Source organism: Lissotriton vulgaris, chromosome 12, assembly GCF_964263255.1.
Source record: "Lissotriton vulgaris chromosome 12, aLisVul1.2, whole genome shotgun sequence".
NCBI lineage: Eukaryota > Metazoa > Chordata > Amphibia > Caudata > Salamandridae > Lissotriton > Lissotriton vulgaris.
The window spans coordinates 90,536,449-90,556,145 of record NC_141700.1 but is presented as its reverse complement, the minus strand read 5'-3'; the positions used below and the strand labels follow the sequence as shown (position 1 = coordinate 90,556,145).

Genomic DNA, 19,697 nt, shown 5'->3' with positions numbered 1-19,697 from the left:
GGAGACATTTATGGCATGCGCGTATTTATTTCAATGCCGGAATCCTTACAGGAAATTGGGAATATAGGCATCTTATAAGCATTCTGTACTACAACAGCTTTTGGAAGTGGCATTTTAAAATATTTAAAAGTATTTAGCAAAGACTTACAAGGTTCACTATGGTATTTTTATTTTTCTAGTACATATTTCACCGTATTTCTTTATACTTGTAACAATAGTGTCGTTCATAAAAAAGACAGTGAGATGTAGGCTTTAAATCAGGGTTGTGGAGGATTGATTATTTCACTCGGTCTTAAAAGGAAAAAATACTCCTGCTGCTGAGTATAAGAATATCAAAGCCGCCTCGGAATTACATGACTTAATACAGGAATTCCTCGGTTACTTGCAGTATCTGCATATTGTACGGTAGGCAGTACCTTATTTACGGTTTGTTAGTATTAATATACTTGTTTTATAGGGGACTGGACTCGTTAGGCTCCTTATTAGGAGGAATTGTCTTAATTGTTTGGCATACAGTATACACTCCTATCTGCACATATTTTTAGTTTGACATTAACAACAAAAAGTACCCCCTATGACTTCTTTTCTGTCTGGGAGAAGGGGGGGGACAATACATAACTAAAGAAACTTCCACACGACCTGTATTGCTTCTGTGTAGGCTCCATGGGCTAACCAGAACTAACTAGATCATAGACTTGTACATTTTTTATATGTGTTTCAATTATTCATAAAAACATATTGGCATGTTTATACAAAAATTTATTTTTTCATATTTCATTTGATGATACAAAATTACATGATTTAAAAGGTTATGACATTTTATAAGTACCAAGGATACTATCATGTATTGTCTTCACCTAGTGACATATATATAGTATTACAAATATGTCAGATTAACTAAGAAACAAGTAACAAAAAAACAGACAGTAAAAAGACCTGTCTCTTAATACAGACAAAACCTATCCCCTATATACTCAACCACACTTGACCATTCTCACCTCATGCACACTAAACTACTGTCATGCTCTTATCTCATATATAACCTTCCCAATGAACCACAAATACTGCTGGGAATGTGTGACGTTACATTGCATACATTCACGACGTAGTATTTAACATCCCCTTTGTTACAACGCAAGACGTTACAACGACTTGCGCTAGAGGGTGCTGGACTCCAGCCTACGCAACAGTAGGGAAGGTGTTGGAATAATAAATTATACTATTCCTTAGTTTATAGCGCCATCCAGCGCAAGTCATTGTAACGACTTGCGTTGTAATCACCCTGTTGTGAAGCTATTGCGGTGTAACGACCGCGTTAAGGTCGGCCTTCTACTGCTGGTATGAAGGTTGACAATATGACTGAAAAATCTGTTGTAGTGTTGTGAGTTGGGAAAGGTACTACCAGGTCAACGCACGTTTCGGTGGGATTTTCTATTTGTATCCACCTTCATCAGGACCACCCCTTTATTTGTTTTGAGGTGAGTGGGGGGTTATCAAGCTGCCCAAGCTACATAATTCTAGCCATGTGGAATGTAAATGTATCCACCTCACAGTCGAGAAGTCCGTCTTAGTATTTCTATGTAGATACGTCTGGTAAGTGCCTCTGGACTCCAATGTTGTAATGGTGGAAACATATTCCAATATGTATGCCTTCAAAGAGGCATATACTGCAATCCCCAAAACTTCCGACTTGAGAATGGTAAATGGTAGAGGCTGTTATATAGTGGAGACCTGTTCACAGGTGATGCCGTAATCCAACTGTCACAACAGCTGCCCGGTGCCCGTGGAAAGATATGACTTGAAAGGCTCCTTAACAGCAGGAATTGTCTTAATTGTTTGACATACAATATACACTCCTATCCGTACATACTTTTTCATTTGCTAATCTACAGAACTGCATCCCATGTGGGGTCCATATTACTGCACTCATTCGTATTCTACATTTCCCGCTGTATGCTGCTCTGAATCTGACCTTGTATGCTCTGTATAAAACTTTCGAGATAAATTGAAATTAATCTTGTTGTGAGAACTGACGGTGTTGTCCCTAGGGTGGAAGGTGTAACTGGATGCATCATTTCTGTTGCTTCCCTGTCTAGTTGGCGATGGGGAAGATGATGGAGCAGGGCCCTGTGCTGATCATCACCTTCCAGGCCCAGGTCGTGATGGTGATTAGGAATCAGAAAGGCGAAGTGGTGGAAGGGGATCCGGTAAGTGAACCTCTCGTGTCATTGATGAAGTGCGCCGTGTGAAAACAGCTGATAAAATCCATGAGCTTGCTTGGCATTAAGAGGATTATCGAAATTTTTTAAGTTAACAGTTTGAAATTTAATTTGTATAAAGTAATCATTCAGTGCTCAATAAATGTATCAGTCATTTTGTTTACCAATAAAGAAAATAATCTTCTAAATGTTGCTTTTCTCCTCTTTGGTTTCAAAGGCACAATAATCCACTATACCTTGAGAAATTGTTCCAACTTGACCTATATCTTCCCTCTCTTTTTGGAAGTCGTCTTATGGTTTCATAGTGGTCAGGGGTGCAGTGCCATCGCGGACGCCTCTTCTGTTAACAGGGGTGTTCAGTTGTCTGTTCCTTGGAGAGTGACCTCACAATATTAGTAGAGGTTCTGTGGGTTAAGAACTGCTATCCATGGGAGTAGGAGGTTGTCACTTGGCCCGCTTGGTCCTTTTTACAGTGATGGTGAATTGTGGCGCTGGTTTCACAGGAAGTCCTGTCTGTTTTATGAGGTGCTCACCATTTCTCGGAGTACGAACTGTCTTTTTGTGGTGCTCTATTCTGCAGGTTAGCTGTGGCTACAGTTCCTACTGGGGCTGACCCCTACTCCCTTGGGTGTGACACGCATTCACACGGGTAGCAGCTGGCACTGAACCATCCTAACACAAGGTCACTGCAAAAGCACCAACTTGAAATTTTCACTCTTCTTCAAGATGAGGACATTGATGTTTTAACTCTCACGGAGACATGGTTGGGCGAAAATTCCCTGCCTGACATTATAGCTGCCCTTCCCAACGATTATGATGTGGTATGGCACAGTCGTGCGGACAAAGCCTGGGGTGGGGGGGTAACAATTCTGTTTAAAAAAAGGACCTAAAGGATGTTAAAATAGCGGCCGAGACCGTAGAACTACCCGACATACTTGGAGTGAAGATCACTCTGAATAATTCATGTCTAGTGATTTTTACAGTTTACCGCCCTCCAAACTCCACCTCAGCATTTAAAGACTTATTTGCCCCTATTATGTCTGATTTACGTACAAGATACCAAAAAATTGTGGTAACTGGGGATTTTAACATGCATTGGGATAAAGCCCAGAAAGACCCGCCAACTCGACACCTGGAGAATACTATGTCCTCACTCGGTATTAGACAGCTTGTAGATGACCCCACACATGTTAAGGGGCACACCCTGGATCTTATTTGGACTTCAGACCCAAAGGTAAACCTTGTGGACATTGTACCCTGTATCTGGTCGGACCATCACTTGGTGAACTGTGAGATCCCAATTGTAGGTTATCCGTCCCAAAAACCTCAAACTGAAAAAAGTCCAGCAGTGGAAAAAGTTGATTCACAATACTTGATCAGTAGTCTTCCTGATCGTGTCCAATCATTAGCTTCTAGTGGGGATTTAGAACAGGACTATAAGGACATAACGCGGAATCTGAGTCAGGCGATCGACCAGATAGCACCTGAGAGACTACAAAAAGCAAAAGTAGTAGGAAAAGGTGCTCCATGGTTCACCCCGCTTCTGAGGGACCACAAAAAGAAACTCTGCCTTCTAGAAAGGACTTGGAGGAGAACAAAAGACGGGATAGATCGGGAACAATATAAAATCTCACTTAATTCATATAAAAAACTGATTATGGCAACAAAAGCAGAATTTTATGAAACCCGTATAAATCAGGCCGATAACATTCAGAAGGAAACGTTTACAATCTTAACTGAGTTGAGTAAAAAAACAGAAATGATGGAAACAACAATAAATGTTGATAGTTTTCAAAGCTTTTATCTTGAGAAGGTGGAGATTATCCTTTCTGAGATTAAGAACAGCGCCCTGAAGGGCCCTTTTCCTTCACAGGAAGCTCAAATTCCCTCGGAAGCTTCTATTTCAAGGTTTCCCGAGATAGACTCTCTAAGTCTTGAGCAGCTTATGAACAAAACCAAGTCAGGCTCCCCGGCGGACCCGTGTCCCCCTAGGGTTTTTCGTCTGGCGCGTCCTATCTTAGAAGACCATGTTATCTCCCTTCTCAACAGCTCAATGGAGACTGGCCATTTACCATCGAGTCTCAAGGAGGCACGTGTTAAGCCTCTGTTAAAGAAGTCTGGAGCGGACCCGGCTATTTTAAAAAACTACAGGCCGATATCCCAACTGCCTTTTCTGTCCAAGGTTTTGGAGCAACATGTGCTGAAGTCCCTTTCCTTATTCCTGGAGTCACATCATCTACTCCAGGAGCGTCAGGCAGGGTTTCGTGCACACCACAGAACCGAGTTGGTGATGCTCTCGGTGCTGGATGAGCTGAGCGGTATGGCTGACAGTAAGAAACCGAGCGCCCTGATACTCCTAGATCTATCGGCGGCGCTCGATACTGTCAACCATTCCCTGCTACTGGACAGACTGGCCACTTTTGGGATAAGGAGTTTGGCCCATCAATGGCTCCAATCCTTCCTGACGGGCAGGACGCCGAGGATTCAACTGGGGGATTCTATCTCCGAGGTGGGTATTTTGGAGTGCGGAGTCCCTCAGGGCTCCGCATTATCCCCACTACTATTCAACCTCTACCTCTAACCGTTGATTGACTCTCTAGTTAACATGGGCTGTCATGTGTTTAATTACGCTGACGACACCCAGTTGCTACTGAGTGTTGACAACACGGTTCTGGCGCAGACTAATGCCCAGAACATTCTCAGACATACGGTTGGCTGGATGACTGCAAACCTGTTGAAAATAAACCCGGAAAAAACGGAGGTTCTGGTGGTTTCGACCGTAGCCTCACCCTGGAGTGACCTATATTGGCCCCAGGAACTAGGTCCCTCACCAATACCGTGTGATAAAGTAAAAAGTCTCGGTATTAAGATTGACAATGAGTTGTCAATGGCCAGTCAGATTTCCTCAGTAGTAGGGATGTGTACTGGTTTGATCAGACAGCTGCGTTAGTTGGCCCCTCTTCTCTCCTTTTCCGCACTCCGTATGGTTGTCTCTGCCTCCATCGTCTCGAGGCTGGATTATGGGAACGCATGTTATTTAGGTCTGCCTAAAATCCTGACCAATAGATTGCAGGTGGTACTGAATGATGCGGCGCGTCTGAACATCAGGCTACCTAGAAGATTCCATGCTTCTCCTCTACTGCTCAAGCTACATTGGCTCCCTATTGAGCAGAGGGTGGAGTTTAAGAGCTTGTGCACGGCCCATAAGGCTATCTATGGGCAAGCCCCTGCCTATATTAAAGAACGCTTGGAGGTTTATACCCTCCAAGCGAGTCTTGAGGTCTGCTGATTCCCAGCTACTGATCTGCCCTCGTTACAAGCTAAAAACCAAAGGAGGGAGATCTTTTTCGGTTCTGGTTCCACAGATATGGAATAAATTACCAGATTCACTTCGGAGAGAAGCGAATCTCCTGCGTTTCAGGAAGCTGTTAAAAACTCTTCTATTTAGGGAGGCATTTGGCCCATCCAAATAAGTTACATTATAGGCCTTTTCTGTCTCTCTTACGTTCTCAATCATTGCTGTTTGTCATCGGTCTTGAGCGCCTAGAGACCTGTAGGTGAGTTGGCGCTATAGAAACCTAAGTTAACAATAACAATAACAATAACACTGCACAGTGAATAGACTGAAACATATACCTTTAGGGTGAGAACTCCTTTCCTATTGGGCCGGGTAGCTGACCTTTGCACACACAAACATATGTTTATCAGGTGCTTTCCTCTAGGGAGCGTGAAACCCATTCTTTACACATGGTTTGGCAGCTTCTTCGACCAATCAAAGTTCTTTACCATCTGATCTGTGGACACTCACCAGTATCATGCACCTAACTCTAGTATTTGTAAGACAACCAACGTTAGCTAGTCAATAAATATTCTAGCATTCAAGGGTGTTCCATTTTTTTCCTGTACGCATAATACTTCGTCCTTCCTGGTGTTACATGCCACCTAGCCTGAATGCAGCATGGTTACCTGCTTTTGGAGCCTGGAGTGTGTGTTGCTCACTGCATTGCGACCGTGCGGACATTGAGATTTATGCTTCTTCCATTTAGGGCTACAACTTTTGTTGGCTCACTTACAGAGGCCCAATATCCCTTTCAATTCAGGTTTTATTTACAGCAGTATTTTAAGATAATTCTCTAAAGGGGGAGTGTGGCTTGCATTTTGAGGTTTCTGCAATGCTACAAAGGATTAACGCGGGTAAATCAAATGGCGTTTCTGTCCCCATATGGTTCTTTCTAGCAGAAGTGTTTTCACTGCCAAGTGTTGTTTCAGTTGTTTGCAGTCCCTGGGTGGTTGCTTCTGCTGTTACTTGCCAACCTGATGTCTATTTGCAGTAGCCAGCTAAAGCATCTGTCTCTTCTGGCATTTAAATCCTGAGTCACTAGTAGATCATTGTAAACTTGTCCCACCCATAGCACCTCAACAGATTCGATTTGCTGCTGAGTGGCTAATAGACAAGAAAGAGTAACTCCTTAGCCTGTTTTCTATTCACACCAATGCCTTCAGGACAGATGGCAAGAGGCAGAGCCTGGTGCACCAAAGAACAAAGCAGCAATAGCCTTTACAACCCCTGATTGACACAACGGATGCTGTTAAATGGAGGGCCTGGCCACTTCAGTCTTTGGATCTGGTTCTGTTATTAAACCTGGTATTCTGGTTTTCCATTTCAGGATTATGATTTGGGTGGGTGGGAATAATGGGAGCCCTTTCAGTGGGTTTGTAGATTTATTTAGTATGGCTCAGCACCCATGCGGGGATCCAGTACATAGGTAGATTAATTGATTATACCAGAATCACAGGATGTTGCACCGAGATTCGAACCCGGATCCCCAACTCCTGAGTCAGCGGCTCCGGCCACTGCGCCACATCCTGTCCCTAGGCTGGGAATGTTGGGAACCCGCTTGGCACCCATTGTCTCCCCATTGGAATACCCATACAAGACATGTTCTGTCATTTTATTTCCTAAAGGATTTTGAGTGGCTATCTGTGAATTATTTCGGGCACAAGAGAACCAGCTCTTTCTCTTGGTCAGATGCCTCTATACCTTAGGTTATGTAAAAGAAAACAACGGTACAAAAAAACAAATATGTGTGCATTGCGTCCCAGAGTAAAAATGGAACCTAATTTTAAGTGACAAAGTGTGTATCTTTATAAAAGATTTCCACAAATCTTGGAAGGCGACCATTCTCGTATTTTCTTTATGAGGCAGCAACTATATATAATAATACGCACTGGGCAGTGGTTCACTCTTTCAGCTTGTCGACAACGTTTCGGCCCTCTATCAATGCGGGGTCTCCTCAGGACTAAAGGTGCAGGGACATCTGATTTGCTAAAGGCGCAGCCTTGTGAAATAGTGAAGTGCCAAAAGTGAGATGTGAAGGGGTGGTACTCACATGGTGAGTCCCTGGTAAGTTATGGTCATTGTACCGCCGTTAAGCTGACTCACGCAGCTTTATGGAAACAGATGCTGTGATTCTTTGCGCACTAAATCAATCAATCAAAAAATTTGTAAAGCGCACTACTTACCTGTGAGGGTCTCAAGGCGCTAAGGGGAGGGGGTGCCACTACTGCTTGAAGAGCCAGGTCTTGAGGAGTCTTCTGAAGGTGAGCAGGTCTTGGGTCTGCCGCAGGTGCGTGGGGAGAGTGTTCCAGGTCTTGGCGGCAAGGAAGGAGAAGGATCTGTCGCCGGAGGTCGTTCGCTGTATGTCGGGGATGGTTGCGAGGGCGAGGCTGGCAGAGCGGAGCTGGCGGGTGGGGGTGTGGAAGCTGAGTCTGCTGTTCAGGTAGGCTGGACCGGTGTTGTGGAGGGCTTTCTCTGCGTGGTGAGGAGCTTGAAGGTGATTCTCTTGACGGGAAGCCAGTGTAGGTCTCTGAGGTGGGGGGTGATGTGGCTGCAACGGGGGACGTTGAGGATCAGTCGGGCGGAGGTGTTTTGGATGCGTTGTAGTCGTCGTAGGTGTTTGGCCGGGATTCCTGCATAGAGTGCGTTGCCGCAGTCCAGCCTGCTGCTGATGAGGGCCTGTGTCACCGTTCTCCTTGTTTCGGTCGGGATCCACTTATAGATCCTTCGGAGCAAGAGGAGGGTGTTGTAACAGGAGGAGGAGATGGCGTTGTCCTGTTTCAACATGGAGAGGGAGGAGTCGAGGATGAATCCTAGGTTGCGTGCATGGTTGGTGGTGTGGGTGCTGTTCCCTGTGCGGTTGGCCACCAGGAGTCGTCCCAGGCAGAGGGGGTTGGGGCCGAGGATGAAAACCTCCGTCTCGTCCGAGTTAAGTTTCAGACGGCTGCTCCTCATCCAAAGGGCAACGGCCTTCATTCCCTCGTGGAGGTTGGTTTTGGCGGTGAGCGGGTCCTTGGTGAGAGAAAGGATGAGCTGGGTGTCGTCGGCGTAGGAGATGATGTTTAGGTTATGTAGACATTCAACAGTGTCGGGCTGAGGGATGAGCCTTGGGTACGCCGCAAATGATGTTGGTGGATTCGGACCGGAACGGATGTAGGCGTACGCTCTGGGGTCTGCCGGAGAGGAAGGATATGGTCCAGTCCAGGGCCTTTTCTTGGATTATGGCTTCTTGGAGGCGTGTCTTTAGTATGCGGTGGCAGACCGTGTCGAAGGCTGCTGACAGGTCCAGGAAGATGAAGGCTGATGTTTCCCCGTTGTCTAGTTGGCGCCTGATGTCTGTGGCGGCGATGAGGGCTGTCTCAGTGCTGTAGTTTCGTCTGAATCTGGACTGGGACGGGTCTTAGGTGTTGTTGTCCTCGAGGTGGCGAGCCAGTTGCATGTTGTCGATTTTCTCGATGACTTTCACTGGGAAAGGGAGCTGGGAGATGGGCCGGAGGTTCTTGACGTCCTTGGGGTCCGCCTTGGGTTTCTTGAGGAGAGCGCTGATTTTGGCGTTCTTCCAGCTTTCTGGGAATGTCACTGTCTCAAAGGAGATGTTGATGACCTTCCGTAATTGGAGTGCGATGGTTGCATCTGCTTTGTTAAAAACGTGGTGTGGGCAGGGGTCTGAAGGTGATCATGAGTGGATGGAGTTCATGACCTTACTTGTTTTGTTGACGTTGGACTTCAGGCTGTTGGGTCGGGTGGTATTCGCAGGGGGGTGGAGTCTGACGTAGTCGGGGCAGCCGCGGTGTTGAAACTGTCGTGGATGTCAGCGATCTTGCGGTGGAAGAAGGTGGCCAGGGAGTCGCACAGATCTTGTGAGGGAGGGATGTCGTTGGTGTTGGCGCTGGTATTGGAGCGTTCCTTCTCTATGCTGAAGAGCTCTTTGTTGTCGTGTGCGTTGTTGTCCAGGCGGGCTTTGAAGGAAGATTTCTTGGCTGACTTGTATGTTTGGAGGTCTGGAGCTCTTCGGTGGACCAGGTGGCTTATTTGCTGGTGTGGCTGTTGGAGGGTTTCTTGAGCGGTGCGAGGGTGTTAGCGCAGTCGTCGATCCACTGTCTGAGGTTGCGGGTGGCGGCGTCTGGGTCGGTGGGTGGGTTCTGGGTGAGGGTGGTGGTCAGCTGGTCTTCGGTGACTTTGCTCCAGTAGCGGCGGCACAGCTGTTGTGTGCGGTGGTGTGTGGTGGGTTTCTTGAAGGTGAAATGGATGCGGCGGTGGTCGGTCCAGTGGAGTTCGGAGGTGTGGAAGAAAGAGGCAAAACGAGGGCAAAAGCAGAACCGTAATTTACAAGTTACAGAATACAAGCACAAAAGCACAAAACGGAGACACTTGCCAAGAGGCAGAGCAGAATTGAACTCACGGTGGTGCGGCAGCAATGGGGAGAGGTGCTGGCACTCCGGTGGAGCTGAGCGGCAGGAGTGGGCGACCTGGCCTGTGAGGGTCAGGGGTTGCTCTTACTGCCGCGCAGCGGCCGGCATTTAAGGCGAAGAGGGAGGGAGGATCAGCTGGGAGGCGGGAGCGGGGCGCTGAGGGGGCGTGGTCGCAGGGGAGCAGCGGCGGGAGACGGGCAAGGAATACAGAAGGAAAAGAGGGAGGGGGGAGAGAGCTGGACGCAAGGGAAGAAAGAGGCAAAACGAGGGCAAAAGCAGAACCGTAATTTACAAGTTACAGAATACAAGCACTAAAGCACAAAACAAAGACACTTGCCAAGAGGCAGAGCAGGATTGAACTCGCGGTGGTGCGGCAGCAATGGGGAGAGGTGCTGGCACTCCGGTGGAGCTGAGCGGCAGGAGGGGGGAGACCTGGCCGGATTCATACAGTGCATTGTCACTGTTTCCAGAACTTACCAGGGATTCACCATATCGCTATGGCTGTAGCAAGAGGATATAAAGAGCCTGCCGGCCAAACCACATGCCCAAGGGCCAGCCATCCTCACATTGAGAACCCGGACGGGTCCTCATGAGAGTACCACTCCTTCACATCTCACTTGTGGCACTTCACTATTTCACAAGGCTGCACCCTCTGACATTACTCCACCCTCTTTTTATTGCGATTGCACAAATTGTATTACTTTTATCAGTTATATTAGTCCACAGGAACCGTTGTTTCCTTTTACATAGCTTATTACCCTGGTTCCAGTTGTGAGTAGGGTTCACCTGTCCGTCTCTCCATACCTTAGGTGTCCCCATCACTTGCGTTAGAGGCCTGCTGCAGCAAAGTCAGCCTCATGCTCACATTTTCAAGGTACCACGTTGGAAAAATAACTGGTGTCCCACCTTGTCAACTAGCTTTGACCTCCTTACAGCAAGTCCAGCTTTAGAGGGATACTACGGTAACCTTTCCTTTTGTTCCTATACTCACATCAGTGGGGACCGGTACTCACACTGCTTCCCCTAGACATAGGCTTCACTTGATGATGGTGCAGACATTCTCCAGTTGTGAGCGACAGACTACATTTTCCATTTATTCCATGCATTTGGGCTGCCATGGCGGTGACTGTAGTCCATCTGCAGATCTGAGACACTGCAAGCACAGATGCCACTTTCTATAACTACCTTGGAATGATAAATCTGAAATCCTGTTTTGGTGCCAATATAAAGGGGTTTACCTCCAGGCTGGCAGACATAGGATTTGAAGCCACCATTTCTGTAGGTGATGTATCAATGACACTGCCAAAAAAAACAAAATATGTAGTATACCAGCTCTTTTGATATTGAATGTTTATATCTATCATTTGAAATATCTGTGACCTGTGCTAGTTGCAGAAGCACATTTCCAAACAATGTAACCGTAAATGAGAAAGTGAAATATAGAATTGAAACAAAGTAGGGAAACCCAAATGACCTCTTTGTGGGTGCAGGAAAATTAATTGATTAAACCGCAACATAAATTCAAAAGCTTCTTTCTTCCAATGTTTTCACTTATTGCTTTGGTTTGAATCCTCATTTCTAGATCAGATTATGACTTTGTCTTTTGATCACACCCCCTTTGAAGGACACTGGATAGTGCATAGCTGGTGTTTTTCTTCTGAGTTCTCTCATTGGATTTAACTCTTATATGAAGATAGCTACAGTTTAATCTCATAAAAACCACTTCAGGGAATAGGTACGACAGTGGGTTATTCCCAAGTAAGATGCTCCTTGCTGCTCTTAACCCCAACGCTTTTAACCTTGAAGATCATAGAATAAACATTTTTTAAAAACAGAATAGGAGCTTTTAGCTGCAGTATCTGTATTTATTCTAGAGCCACCATTGGCCTCTTTTTAAGTTTGCTACTTTACTTTGTGTGAAGCATCCACAGTTGGCATTTTTTTAGATTTATTAGGCTTGACTAAAACATGTAGATCGTTCAGTTATCCTTAAAAGAACAAATAGCCAAACAGAAAGGCTGTGAATCTGATTTGATCGGAAATGCCTTAAGAAATGAGAGCCTTGATTGTTTTGCATAATGCATTTGCTTTTTATGCAGTTAAGAAGAATATTTGGCCAAATATGTATTCAGAACAAAAGATGAATATAAGCTTAATTCTTCGTGTGGTTGATTGCACGACTAGCACTCAACAACCCTCAATAGGATTGATAAAAGCAGCGTCAAGCTTTTAGCGCTGACGCTCACTTAGTGGAAGCCATAACTGTCAATTCCTCGGAGGACCGACTCAAGAGTGACACTTGGCACTTCTTTACTTTCAGCTCATATAGATTCAAATCCTGAAACAACTTGTCATTCCGCTTTGAATCGTCAATTGATCACCCACTTATTTACAGCCATAGCTGGATTTTGAAAGTTGGGATGTCAATGATCATCTTCCTTAGTGTTAATTTCATACATTTTGCCATGGATTCACTTGCTTGTCTGGTCCTTTTTCACTGGTGCAATAAGAGTTCCAATTCCCACAATCCATTACTATACCCTGCGTTGACGTGAAAAGGCAAAAATCCAGTGGTGAGTATGACATGTCTTGACCAGCAATCTCTGAAAAGGCTTCGGTGTTTGAGATAGACTATGTATACAAAAAGACTGTCCGTGCTCTCTTATGTCCCTAACACTCATGTTGGTGGTTGCTTGTGTCAGTCATGAAGTGCAGTGTGGCCACAAGAAAGCATTAACATGTATGCTTCTTGCTCGCCACTCTGGCGTTAGATCTGTGAGCAAAGGAGAATGTCTCTTAGTATCTCAAGGTCCATAAAATCTTCCTCTGCTTTCTCTACCTGTTCTGTGCTGTTCTTGCAGACACTACCAACCTGTTCAGTCGCATGATGGTACGTCAGTATTGGAATTCAGCAAATGAGAATCAAAAGTGAAAACAATCACAAAAAAAGCCCTGAGAATGGCACAGCACCTCCACAAAAAATGTCTTCAATTCTGAAATTGGATAGTTTTGCTGCTAGACATAGGGTTCTCGCCGTGACTGCTTTAGAGAAGTTGTTCACACAAACAATGATTAGGCAATTGCTGCTGTTCTCTAAGAAGGATTTGTTTTCCCTAGATTTGACACCACCTGCCGTTAATAGGGATCCTGATACTTAAAGATTAACTATTTTATTTAATTTTATTTTGAGTTTTTTTTTAATAACTCAAACATGACCCTGGCGGGTATCGGAGCGTTTTTCACACGTACAAAGAACAGAGCAATAATAACAATGATAACCTATTTCAGAAGAAATACAGGGTAAGGTAGTACCAACAAAAGGGAGGGTAAGCTTACAATGTGCACAGAGCAGCGGAGATAAACCAACGAAGACAAAAATATTATAGTGAGGAAAACACTTGATCAGGCAATATCGAGAATAGGGAGGCTAATCAATCACTCATGGGTTTATAACCCGTGCAACTCCCCGTGAGGGTCTCAAGGCGCTGGGGGGTGCAGCTCTGGTTCAGTCTGAGAGCCAGGTCTTGAGGTTCTTCCTGAAGGTGTGGAGGGTGTGGGGGCGTCTGATGTTCACTGGGAGTTTGTTCCATGCTTTGGCTGCGACGTAGAAGGCTCTTCCACCTGCTCTGGCTCTGCAGATGTGGGGGTACTCCGCGAGGGCGAGATCTGCTGAGCGAAGGTTCCTCTTGGGTACGTGGAAGGAGATTCTCTCGTTGAGTTATTTGGGTCCGATGATGTGAAGGGATTTGTAGGCGTGGGTGAGCAAATTGAAGGTGACTCTTTTCTCGACGGGGAGCCAGTGGACGTTACGCAGGTGTTGTCATGTGTTCGTGCCGCGAGGTTTCCGAGGACTGCGGCGTTCTGGATGGTCTGAAGCCTGTGTAGGTGATTTCTGTTGATTCTAGCGTGGAGGGCGTTGCCATAGTCCAATCTGCTTATAATGAGTGTGTGGGTGACGGTTTTTCTGCATTCTGGGGGATCCATTTGAAGGTCTCGCATAGGATCCGAAAGCAGTTGAACCTGGTGGAGGCGATGGAGTTGATCTGGCGGGTCATGGTGAGGGAGGAGTCGAGGATGATGCTGAGGTTCCGTGCGTGGCCTGTCTGGACTCCAGAGGGCAGAGGGCCACCAGGTGTTGTCCCAGGTGGAGGTAGAGGGTCCGAGGAGGAGGACCTCTGTCTTCTACGAGTTGAGCTTTAGACAGCTGCATTTCATCCAGGTGGCCATGTCTCTCATTCCTTCCTGGAAACAGAGTCTGGTGTTTTTCGGGGTTCTTCATGAGGGAGAGGATGAGCTGGGTGTCGTCGGTGTAAGACAGTATGTGAGCCTGTGTTGTCTGACGATGGCGGCGAGGGGGCCATGTAGATGTTGATTAGCGTGGGGCTGAGTGATGATCCTGGGGAACTCCACAGTTGATCTGTGTGGGTTCGGAGAGGAAAAGAGGGAGTCTGATCCTCTGGGTTCTGCCAGAGAGGAAGGATTGGAGAGGGCGGTTCCTCGTATCCCTGCGTGGAGTCTGGCTGCGGGGGTGCGATGAGAGACGGTGTCGAAAGCTGGGGAGATGTCTAGTAGGATGAGGGCTGCGATGTGCCCCTGGTCTTGGAGCATGCAGATGTTGTCGGTGGCAGCGAGGAAGGCTGTCTCAGTGCTGTGGTTGCTGCAGAATCCAGACTGGGAAACGCCTAGGATCGAGTTTTCTTCAATAAAGGCGGTCAGCTGGGTGTTTACGAGTCTCTCTGTGACTTTGGCAGCAAAGGGGATGAGAGAGATGGGACGCTAGTTTTTCAGGTCTGTCATGTCTGCCGTGGGCTTTTTGAGGAGAGGTTTGATCTCTGCCCGCGTCCAGTCGTCGGGGAAGATGCCGGTTCAAAAGAGGCGTTGATGGGGTGTCCAAGTTAGGGTGCGATGGCGGCCCTGTGGTAGATGTGCGATGGGCAGGGGTCCGTGGGGGCTCCTCAGTGGGTGTTCTTCATGGTCACAGTGGTGTGTTCGACGGTGGCAGGATTCCAGGTGGTGATGATCGGCTCTTTGTCGGTGGTGGTGCTGCGTGGGGTGGTGTCCGGTGTCTGTTAGCTGAAGTTGACGTAGAGGGTCTTGATTTTCAGATGGAAGTAGGAGCTGAGCTTGTTGCAGAGTTCCTGGGACGGTGTGATGTCTGTGGCTTTGCTAGGGGGTTTGGCAAATTGATGTATGACATTGAAGAGTTCTTAGCGTTGGCTGCCTTGGTGTGGATCTTGTTCATGATGAAAGTCCACTTGGTGTCTTTTAACCGCTGGTGGTATTCCTTCAGGGCGTTCCAGTAGCTGTTCATGTCTTCCGTGGTTTTCCGGCTTCTCCAGGTTTTCTTGAGGCTTCTGCAGGAGCGCCTGGCTGCTTGGAGATCGGTGGTGAACCAAGCTGCTTTCAGGGGGCGTTGTTTGCCGGGGTGGTGGAAGGGAGCGATCTTGTCGGCGCAGTTGGCAATCGAGCAGTGCAGTTCTCGTGCTGCGGCGTTGGTGTCGGTCGTGGTGCAGGGTGGGTCTAGTTAGAGAGTGGCGTTGAATTTTTCCTCTGTGATCTTGCTCCAGTCCTTCAAAGTGGGTGGGTGGGGGGGAGGGGTTGGGTTCGGTAGATGTGTTATAGGTGTAGTGTACGCAGTGGTGGTCCGTCCAGGGGGGCTACGTGGTATGGCTGAAATCGATGTTTGTCCCTCCTGCGAAGAAGGGGTCGAGGGTGTGTCCAGCTCTGTGCGTGGGGGTGGTGACGAGCTGCTTCAGTCAGAGGTTGGAGAGGTTGTCGAGAAGGGTGATGGAGTTGGGGTTGCTGCGGTTGTCGAGGTGGAAATTGAGGTCTCTGAGTAGAATGTAGTCCGTGGAGGCAATGGCGTGGGGATGCGACGAGGTCGGCAATGGTGGTTACAGATTGTGTGCATGGTCCGGGGGTCTGTAGGCGAGGGTGCCCTGTAGCGTGTTCCTGGGCTTGGTCTGGATCTGGAAGTGGAGGTGTTCAGTGTTGGAGTGGGGGTTGCTTGTGATGGAGGTGGAGAGTCGAAGGGAGGTCGTGTGAGCAATGGCAAGGCCTCCTCCGGTGGGGGTGGTCTCTTCTCTGGATCTTGTATCCATTGGGGATGGCGGTGGCAATGTCGGGCCGGAAGTGGCGTTCTTCCAGGTTTCAGTGAGGAAGGCGGCGTTGGGCAAGGAGAGGGTGTCGAGTAGGTCCCAGATCTCTATGGCATGTCTGTGTAGGGAGCATACTTCGAGGAGGATGCACGTCAGGGCTCTGGTGGTGCGGGCGTCCGGTGAGGACTTGGCAGTCTTTGGGGCGCAGTCGATGGTGAAGGATCATCGCAAGTGTCTGCAGGAGAACTGTCCTTGGGTGTTGTTCGGTATGGCTCTTTGGCAGTCATTGGATCTTTCGGGGTTGAGTGTGTGGAGGGCGGCGAAGCTGTATTGGCGGGGTTCTGGAGATCCAGGGTTCCTGGTACTGGTTGCGGTTGGGTCACGGACAGGCGCAGATGGGCTTGCCTTAGGTGGGCCTTGGGTACGCAAGCGGCGCGGCCGCACGGCAGCCAGCATTTTATGTGGGAGGTGGGAAGGAGGTGCAGCTGGGAGGCGGGATCGGGAAGTGGCCGTGGGGGCAGCGGGTGGGGGAGCAGTGAAAAAAAACAGGCGGGATCAGAAAACGAAGGGCACAACAGCAGAAAAACAAGCACAATGCACAACACAAAGCACACAAAGTAAGGCAAATAAAAATAGAAGCGAGCAACAGGAGGCAAACCTAGGCACGAACCCTTACCAGCCTGGGCAGAGGCACAGCACAGCAGACCAGAGCTACGTGGGGGGAGAGCGGGTCCCTGCCCGAAGTCGGAGGGTAATGTTTGGACTGATAAGTCAAAAGCACTAAAGTGGCCGGGAAGAAGTAGTCATGAGTGTGATTGAGGAATCAGGATGGGTATGTTAGGGTCTTGGGAAAATTTTGTTCATAAGGAGTATTGATTTTTTTCTTGAAGGATATTGTTGAAGTATTCATTCTGACTGCAGGAGGCGAGGAGTTCCAAATTCTCGGGGCAGGCCCAGAAAAAGATTAGCTGTAAGTTTTCTTCTTGTAGAATCGCGGTGGCTTTAGAAGTAAGGTGTTGGCTCTTCTGGATGATCTGGAGCCACCAGAGAGTTCAAGAGAACAATAAACTAAGGGGGTACATGCATTGTCATACTCTATATCTTGTTTGCACTCTTAACACTTTCCTTATTGACTTTGAATTCACCCCGTGGACTGCTTGACCGTTTCTTACCAGCATTTCATATAGTTAGATTGCCACAGCAATGCTTCCCAGGTTCATTGCTAAAAGGCTACCAAAGTATTTTTCTGAGAATGTCTTCTTCAGTATCACTGAAGGTTCTTTTGCGTCCAGTTGGACTAGACAACATTCAACATCCTAGTGAACATCTAGCCGCGTTACCTCTAACACAAAGGCACACTATCAGTCACTTTGATTCCCTTAAGATAATCGGGACCCAAAAAGACAAGCCTGCTAAGCTCTGAGGCACTGGAGAAAGTATTATTGTTCATCGGCAAAACCTCTTTTATAGTGCTCTTCCGGTTAGGTAGAATAAGGCCATATTTATGGTAGGAAAGCCCTTGTGGCACCGAACAGCCTTTAATGGCCGATCCCATTTCTGAAAATAATTCTGTGTTGTGCAGGACTCAACTAATCGCCTGCAATGGTAGAATACTTTAGTTTCTTCTCTAGTGCAGCGCCGAAATCGTGGCTATTTCACTTAACTCGAATCAGCCAAGACCAATGCGTATGCTGGGCACAATTTTCCCTTCTATTGAGGTTCTAATTTTTTCATGTACGTAAAGCATGGGAGAAACATTACCCTTTTCCTACTTTGTTGATGAGCTGCCTTCAGGGATCATACACCTTTGCCCACTGACCTGTGTTGTATACAGCCTACCCCACACCAGACAGCTTACTTGAGCAAGCATCCTCTTCGAAACCAAGACATAGCAAATTCTCTCCGCACTCACCAGAGAGGGATATAAAGTGGCTTACTTCTTCATTTCCAGATCTGTACCGCAAGCGGCCACTAACACCATATGTATCCTAGAGAGCTACAAATATGCCTTATGGATAGGATATGGCTGCTGTGGCATTTTCAAAGCTCCAAAACAGAGGTAAAGCCCTTGTGTTAGAAAGGCGATCTTAGAGGGGATGCAGAGGCTATCTTGCCGACCACCCCAAGACCCGCCTCTCCTTATGGAACTGGCCGAGCGCCGTCGAGAGGCCTCCTGGAGAGGTTCCTCTCCTAGGATCGTACAGGCGAGCAATCACACTACTACAGATGGACACCACACAAGGATAGATTCTTAACGTCTTTATCAGCAATCAAGGCAGGTTATCTCGACAAGATATGTATAAATGGATCGAGGGATCCTTAAGGTCTTAGTAACTGTGGGAAGGGGGTAGCGGGACAGTCTTGGTACCAGCCTGGTACAGGGATACCCTACGCTCAGCTCTCAATCCTCGAGCTGGGGGGGTTCCTCAGGGTCGGGCCGCGCCAGCGCCAGCAGGGCTCCGGAGGTGGTTTCAGCGAGGTCGGGCCGCGGCAGCGCCAGCAGGGCTCCGAAGATGGTTTCAGCGAGGTCGAGCCGCGGCAGCGCCAGCAGGGCTCCGAAGAGGGTTTCAGCGAGGTCGAGCCGCGGCAGCGCCAGCAGGGCTCCGAAGAGGGTTTCAGCGAGGTCGAGCCGCGGCAGCGCCAGCAGGGCTCCGAAGATGATTTCAGCGAGGTCGAGCCGCGGCAGCGCCAGCAGGGCTCCAAGGATGGTTACAGGGTTCGAAGTAGGCGAGTTCTTCTCAGGGTCTCTCGACTCCAGGATACAACTACTGACCCATTTCAGAGCTGCCCCAGATATAGGTCTGGAGTCCTTTGATGTCCGGACCCTCGCACCTGGGGGTCAGAGGGGCCGGGATGAGAGTGTCCAGACACCCAGCAGGGGGTGGAGCCCGCGCCCAGGGAGGCCGGGGGGCGATCGAAACCAGGCGTCCGAGGACGGCTGGAGGGCCATCGAAACTCTCCTCCTCCTTGATCCGTCAAGTGGCTGCTTTACCACCTGGTCGGATCTTGGTGCCTCGATGTCGGGGCTTCGCTGGGGCCGTGGCCGAGGTCGGGCCGAGGCCACGGGGCCCGGACGTGGAAGGCCCAAGATGGAGTCGGGGCCTGAGAGGGTGGTCCGGGATAGGGGTCGAACCAGCAACGTGGGGCGAGTAGGGGTCGCCATGTTCTGGAGGGGGAGAGCCGGGGGTCGCCATCAGTGGCGGCTCTCGTGAAGGTTGGAGGGGGTAGCTTCATGCCAGAGGTTGGTTGAATAGCTTTATTTCGATATATTTGTCATATCATAAAAGCATTACAATAAAAAGTGAATAAAAATACAATGCAATCTAGCAGTACATTCCTCACAGACAATATACATTATATGTAATCTACAAAACAGTAATAAAATGTCGTAAAAAATTGCATTATTGCCCGAATAGTAAAAACAAGCTAGGGGATTGATCATGCAGAACATATTACTGGAGCAGCAGTTTCTTCATAGATCTCATCCGCCATACCCAGCCCAGGAATTTTGCCAGGCAGCAGGCGAACAAAGGGCGAGCATCGGATCGTAATATACGTAGAGCCTCCAGATGTGATCTAGTGCCCAGGCTCCTGCATAATGGTTTCAGCCATCTAGACCTGGGCGCTGCAT

The 19,697-nt window shown here is 48.1% G+C and overlaps 1 protein-coding gene across 1 annotated transcript in view; it reads left to right on the top strand.

The window, feature by feature from the left end:
- Positions 1 to 19,697, top strand: part of TIMM44 (translocase of inner mitochondrial membrane 44) — a 161,725-nt gene that overhangs the window by 123,845 nt on the left and 18,183 nt on the right. The window contains exon 12 of the mRNA XM_086947308.1: positions 2,097 to 2,207. Within this exon, the coding sequence (XP_086803434.1) occupies positions 2,097 to 2,207 (111 nt within the window). The remainder of the gene's footprint in view (positions 1 to 2,096; positions 2,208 to 19,697) is intronic.